This window comes from Propithecus coquereli, unplaced genomic scaffold (assembly GCF_000956105.1).
Source record: "Propithecus coquereli isolate 6110/MARCELLA unplaced genomic scaffold, Pcoq_1.0 Scaffold30, whole genome shotgun sequence".
In the NCBI taxonomy this organism is placed as follows: Eukaryota; Metazoa; Chordata; class Mammalia; order Primates; family Indriidae; genus Propithecus; species Propithecus coquereli.
The window spans coordinates 3,500,999-3,508,371 of record NW_012148619.1 but is presented as its reverse complement, the minus strand read 5'-3'; the positions used below and the strand labels follow the sequence as shown (position 1 = coordinate 3,508,371).

Sequence of the window (7,373 nt, the reverse complement as noted above, 5' to 3'; positions counted from 1 at the left end):
GGGTTAGAGTGCCATGGCATCAGCCTAGCTCACAGCAACCTCAAACTCCTGGGCTCAAGTGATCCTCCTGCCTCAGCCTCCTGAGTAGCTGGAACTACAGGCATGCGCCACCATGCCTGGCTAATTTTTTCTATTTTTAGTTGTTTGGCCAATTTCTTTCTATTTTTAGTAGAGACAGGATCTCGCTCTTGCTCAGGCTGGTCTCGAACTCCTGAGCTCAAGCGATCCACCTGCCTCGGCCTCCCAGAGTGCTAGGATTACAGGCATGAGCCACTGCGCCCGGTCTGAGCTTTTGTTTTCTTATCCGTAAAATGAAGACTGCAATGTTTGCCCTGCTTACCTCATGGGTTTGTTGTGAGGATGAAATGAGGTGTCAGTGTTTTGCATGCTGTAAATACCGAACATACACAGGGATTTTTGTGGTTAATAACGCAGGTGTAATTAACCTAATGAAAATGGCCCCCTTTTAAGCCTGTCATTCCTTAATGTCTCTCTTTCTGCACACCCATCACTGACCCAGTCACCTGAAGTATCCAGCAGATAACTTCAACTAAGTGTGAAGGGCAAGGTCAAATCCAGAGAGAGTGGGGAGAGAGGGGAGATAGGCTCAGAGCCAGCTGTTCCCATCACTAGGTTCTGGGGAAGTCTTAGCTGCTGTTGGAGACTCCCAGTTCCTCACAGACAGGCCAGGATTCTTAGCCAGGCCAAGTATGGTAGGAGATGTCCAACCACGATGGCAGGCTGCAGGAGGAAAGGAGGTGCCGTGGGCAGACTCATCCAAGCAGTGGTTAGATGTTCCAGCTCTGGGTCACGTAGTACTAGGTTCAAATGCTGGCTCCATCACAGGCCAGCTGTGTGGGCCTGGGTAAGTGGCTTTACCTCTCTAAACCTCAGTTTCCTCATCTGTAAAATGGGGACCCATAATACCTACCTCCTTGAACTATAGTGAGGATGCGGTGGCATAACTTATGTAATGTGCTCAGTACTGTATCAGTAGTATCGAATGAGGCTGAAACTGAGCTCCTTGAGGGTGAGGAACCAGGTATTCTTCTTTGTGTCTTCAGCACCAAGCACAGTCCGTGCCGTTGAAACAAAACAGAATAGGATAATGGGAGAGGGGCGGTAGGGGTGTGGTGGGAAAGGGACCCACAGAGATGAGGCTGGGCAGGTGGGTTCAGCTGGAATGTGAAGGGCCTTGAATGCCTTGCCAAAGAATTTGGGTGCTGAGACACTTTTAATAAGGGAGTGACAGATGTGGTTTTAAGGAAGATAACTTTGGAGGCTCTTCAAGGGTGACCTGGAAGGGAGCCGAATGGAAGCCACAAGACCAAGCAGGAGACAGTGAAACAGAGGACCTGGGGAGGAAAAGGCAGCTTCCAGAAACATCTCAGAAGCTGAATCCAATGGGTGACCTATTGGTTATGGAAGGAGCAGGAATTTGGTATTCTAGGGATGTTATCAAGTCATCCAAAGGCTCTGTTCTGTTTCCTGTGGTAGCAAGGAAGGGGAGGGGGAAGAACAGACACAGTCTCCCCTTAGCAAACAGTATTTCAGAAACCCAGTCCCTGGTCCTGACATCAGAATGTCACTGGTCACCACATGGATCAGAGTGCGTGCGTGTCTCAGAGAAGGGGGTGTGTGACCACACTTCCCCGCGTGAGTTTCCCCCGGAACTGGGGGAACTGTCCATGCCAAAGCTACAGGCAGCCTCAGATAAAGAAGTTTTGTTGTATTTAGCAGTAAAACTCCATCCTGTTCTGAGACACAGTAGTAAGATTCAGCAGGATGGGCCACAGATTCTAGACGATGGGTTGTTAAATCTGACTGGAGCCTTGCTGACGCTTTTCTTAGCTAAACGAGCTGCTAAAGGAAGAGCTACTGATCATACCAAGTTCTGATACACTCTGAATGGCAGAGGTTGAGTTTTATCCCCAGATTTTCTTGAAGGGAATCACTTAGTGTCCATTTTGCCTGGATGGTGACTTAGTAGGAAGGCAAACCATGGTGACTACTATTGATGGAGCACTTACTATGTGCTAGGCACTGCGCTGAGTGCTGAACTCGAAATACTTATTTAATCCTTACAGCATCCCCTTGAAGAAGGTTAAATATCACTCTCACATACATGCACATTTTATTCTTTTTACTTGATTATTGTCTCCATTTACAGGTGAAAAACTGATGTGCAGAGAATTTCACTAATTTAGCTAATAAGTGGTGGAGTCAGGACTTGAACCCAGGCAGTCTGCTTTCCAAGCTGCCTCACTTAACCACCAGCCACACTGTCCTGTGCTGCTTTGGGGTGTAAAGCAGAACAGAGAGACTACTAGGAATTGTTTAGACATGCCTTCTGATTTCTTATCACCCTGCTAATAGACGTCTGTTGGATTTCGGTCACAGATGCCTCGTGCACTCGGGATTTCAGACACTGTGCATTAAACCCTTGCCAATTTCCCAGGAGTGAGTTAGAGGAGCACCAGCCTGCTTAAGGGAAGAAGTCTGGGTTAAAGAGCGATCCCATAAATTCCGTTTCGTTATTAATGATTGTTCTGCTTCACATGTGGTAGCACATTTCCCTCTGTTTCCAGATCTATGATCACTCTGATACTCGAGGGTGGTGGAGGTAAGACAGATAAGATCATCTTCATTTCTCAGATGAGCAAATTGGGACTTGGCAAAGACGCACACGTACGGTTACACATAAAGCTCTGTGGGAGTGGAGTGAAGGGGGAACCGGATATTTCTGGGCAAGAGCTAATCTACAGGACCTGTTTAATATATCACTTAAGAATTGTTTCTTATTAGCAATATCTATTCACTTAAAATTCATGCCCTAAAATCCTTGAAAGAAGTTTGTTCCCACACACCTATTTGCATCTTGTGTATACTCTTTATTTTTCCAAGCAAGTCTTATGTGTAGAGATTCTGTAGCTAGGTACAATTAATACGGATTCTAACTTTGCAGAGGCAGAAATAACAACTGAGGATTTGAGTTAACTCTTGTTCATCAGAAAGCCCGGTTTAGTGCCGTCATGTGCACTTTGCGGCATGTCTTCTCTTAAAGCTGTGGCTAGAGTCACGCTTCCCAAGAAATGTGAATGCAAACCTGTGTCCTCTTTGTAGCCTGTACAAGGCTTCGATTACGCCAAGCAACACCTGGGCCAGCAAGGGGCGGACGAGGAGGTCATTCCCGTGACTCAGGAAACGGTGGTCCTCCCACTGCCCGTGAGAGACGCGCCTCAGGAAAGAGACATCGCGCAGGACGGAAGCACCGTCAAGACGGCCAAGTCCACTGAAACCAGAAAGAGGTAAGCGCGGGCCGACTCCTGCCCCTCCATGCCAGCAAGAGAAATAACGGATGCTGAGAACAGCTGATGCCCTCGAGTTAGTGCCACTGTTCTCTTTAAAAATTCCCCTTCATGCTCGTTTTGAATATTTGAAAAGGAGACCAAGGGAGATGACGAGAATCACAATACCTGCTTTGTATGAGCCACCTTTTGTAAGGTTTTCTATCGCCGATAACCACAACAGCAGAGACTTAGCTCTTATATTTACTATAACAAGTTTGGCACTGATGTCACACTTATATTTTTAACTTATATTAGAAGCAGTGTCTTTGATTCAATGCAATCGTATTTTACCTGGCAATTTCTCAATAGAGTTTCCAATTTCAGTTGACACCATTTATTCAGTTTTTTACTAGGAACAGAATACTCCAACAGGCTTTAGGAGGACAATAGAAATGTATGAGGTTGATCCCCGACCCCAAGGATCTTGTGATGGAGAGAGAGAGAGAGAGAGAGAGTGAACTGGAATACCAAGCACGATGTGTGGGTGCCTACCAGGGAGTCTGAGTAGAGAGCTGTAGGAAAGAGAGGAGGGAGACCTTCATTCTGACCAGGGGAAGCATCGTGGAGAAAGTTATGCCTTAACTGAGCCTGGAAGGGTGAGTGGGATCGGAATTGGTGGGAAGAGATAAAGGCATCCAGTGTGAAAGAGTGGGGAGAGAGGAGGGGCAGGCACGTTCTCTAAATGGTGAGTGTCCCTGGAATTGAGAGTTCACAGTGGCTGGGGTTTGGTGAGGGATGAGAAGATAGATTAAAATTGCGGAAGGTCTTGATCGCAAGGCTAAGGAGTCTCACCTTTGTTCTCTAGGCAATGGGCAGCTACTGAAAGGTCTTTAGGAAGGCAGCGCTGTCCAGCCTGTTAGAGAGACTGTTCTGATGGCAATGTGGATGAGAGATGGAGAGATGGGAGTGGTTAGATTACAGGCTGCAGCCTCATTATGACGACTTCGCAATAGCCTTTTAAAGAGGTAATGAACCCTGTGGCAGGTCCTCTTGGCTGGCTACACCAACACCCTTTGCCACGTTCCTTCTCCCTTGCCTGAGACCACTATGAAAGAAGGAAAAGTTACATCCTCCCTGCCTCCCCTCTTTTTTCCCCCCTCCCTTTATCTAACAGATATTTATGGATCATTCGCTATTTGCTAGGCACTGGTGATACTGCAGTGAACACGACAGAACTCTTCCTCTCGTGGAGCTTACGACCTCATGGGGAGAGATAGACAAGAAACAAATAGAGAAACAAAGTCTGTCTGTTCTAGGTCACGTGGTGATGAGTACACGGAAGAAAAGCAAAGCACAGTAAGGGGATAGAGAGATGGAGAGGGGGTGTAGTGCTGTTTTAGATAGGAAGCCAGGGAAGCCCTCTCTGCTAAAGAGACATTTGAGAAAGACCTGACTGAAATGAGGTGTAAGCCCCGAGGCCATCTGTGGGAAGAACGTTCCAAGCAGATAGAACAGCACGTCCGTCCAATGCCCAGAGGAGAGAACTTCTTGACGTGCATGAAGAGGAGCAAGAAGGCCATGGAGGCTGGCTCGAACCAGGGAGGAAGTGGTAGCAGATGAGTCAGACACGTTGTCTGAGGTTGATCGTGTCAGACTTCGCAGACCAAAGTCAGGACTTGGAATTGTACTGTCAATAAAGATCAGACATCTTTGGGAGGTTTTAAGAAGAGCAATGACATGATGTGACAGCTCACTCTGGCTGCTGTGTGGCCAAGAGACTGCAGGGATGCAGAGTAGAAGCCAGGGGCCTGTTAGGAGTCATCTAGGTGAGAGATGGTGGTGTGGACTGCAGCCTGGTGGCGCGAGAAGTGGTTGGAGTCTAGAGACACTTTGCAGGAAGAGCTGACAAGATTTGCTGGTGGAGTGTTGCGAGGTTACAGAAGTAGAGAGGAGAGCATTTGCCATTTATTGTGTTGGGAAAGACTGGAGGAGGAGGAGTTTGCAGGGGATGATCAAGACTTTGGATTTGGGCCTGTTAAGTTTGAGATGCCCCTTAGATATGCAAGTGGGTGTGTCGAGAACTCAGTTAACCAAATGAGTGTGGAGTTTAGAGCAGAGGTGCCGGGTGGGAATATAAAGGTGGGAGCTGTCAGCGTTTAGTTGTGCTGTGACACGGGAGGGAATCACCTGGGAGGGTATCGATAGAGCACAGATCCAAGAACTGAACCTTGGGATATTTTAATGATTAAAGGTCCAGAAGGAGAGGTAGAATCAACAAAGGAAACTGAACAGTATCAGGAGGAAGGGCATGAGGAGAACAAAGGGAGGGTAGAATCCCATAAGCCAAGAGAGAGAAGTAGTTTGAGGAGCAAGGAAGGATTTTTCTGTATCAAATGCACAAATTTTGCCCTGAAGTCAAGCAATGAGGCTTGACTTCGAGGAGCTCTTGGTACCTCTGACTGAGGTGCAGAGGAACAGGGGATCAGATTTCAGCTTGTGTAGGAAAGAAGGTTGGGGCATGTGGATTAGTTATCTACTGCTCCCCGACAAACCACTCCAAAGCTTAGGAGCTTGAAACAATAGCCATTTATTTAGCCCATGATTTTGGTGGGTCAGCAGTTTGGGCTGAGCTTGGCTGATCTCAGCTGGGCTTGCTCATGCGTCTCCAATCAAGTGGTAGGTCAGCTGGGCTGACTTGTTGATGCTGGCTTTGTCTGGAGCGGCCCCAGTTCCTGAGGCCTCTCTCCATGTGGTCTCTCCTCCTCCAGCAGGCCAGTCCTGGATCTCTCACGACACGGTTCCAGGGTTCCAAGAGCAGCAAGCAAAATAGCTCTAAAGTGCAAGCATTTTTCAAGTCTATGGTTGTGGCAGTTTGCTACTGTCCTATTGGCCAAAGCAAGTCACACAGCCAAGTCCAGAGTCATTGTGGGAGAGGACTCCCCAAAGGCTGGTTACACAGAGGTGGGCACATTGGGTCCATGACCGCAGTGGTGTACCCAGGGTGGGAGAGCCTGAGCAGAACAGAGTTGAAATGTACAGAGAAGCGATAGATGACTTGTGTGGATTGGCTTGCAAATTGCGTTACCTACAGCAATGATTCTCATTACGATCTTTCCAAATACAGTGGAGGCATATTAACAACTTATTTAATGCCTATTTAGAGGACACTGAAAATAAATAAATAGAATTATTAAAATTAGGATATGAACATAGCACTTCCAGGAAGAATAAAAATTATTTTCTACCCATTCTAGTTGAGCAATTTAAGTTATGTAAAGTCTTTAAAAACATTTTTTTAGAACAGGCATTTCTTCTGGGATTAGCAAGGCATCTGCTCTTGATAATCAAACTCAATTACTTGCCACCAAATTTTTATTAAGAAATATCAGCTTATTTCACAGACCCAGTGTGTGTGTATGTGTGTGTCTGTCTGTGTGTGTGTGTGTGTGTGTATGTATATGCTTATGAAACAAATACAGATAAAGAAAATAATGTCTATACTCCTGAAGGATTTCTACCTTTGCTTCATAATTATACCATAAAAATACAATTCTACTAACAGCCAGCTATATCATTGCCAAGCTTTGGGAGAAACCTCACCTCTGTTCAAGTCCAGCTGACCCTGGGATTATGATTATTTGGGAAGATTTTAAGACACCAAACCCAGTAGAAAACCCATCGTGAATCTATGTTTCTGGCTTCCCCATCTTGCCACATCGGTTTCCTCGTCCCTGTTGGATAAGGACTGCCCACCCTCTCAGAATGGGTCTGTTAGATGAACCAGAAAGTTTTGTAAGTGAAAAATTGGGGAAACCAGTGACTTGACAGTTGATACCTCAATTTTTAAAAATTATGTTAAAACTGAAATTTGAGGATTTAGTCACTTCCAGAAAGCTAGATGGCTGTTGTGAGTCCTTTTCCTCCAGTCTAGGGTCTCAGTGATGCCATTTTGTGGCATGTGATTGGAATTGATAGGCCAGGGCGGAGAATTGGCCTCATAGGGGCAGCAAAAGCGCTTATATGTAGTGATTGGCCATAATTGTTCAGGAGTTGACTAATCCCCAACCCAGGACTCTTCTTCCA

The 7,373-nt window shown here is 46.3% G+C and overlaps 1 protein-coding gene across 1 annotated transcript in view; it reads left to right on the top strand.

The window, feature by feature from the left end:
• Window positions 1-7,373, top strand: part of KIAA1549L (KIAA1549-like ortholog) — a 127,127-nt gene that overhangs the window by 56,672 nt on the left and 63,082 nt on the right. Inside the window, 1 exon segment of the mRNA XM_012649545.1 lies at window positions 3,124-3,308. Coding sequence (XP_012504999.1) covers window positions 3,124-3,308 — 185 coding nt within the window.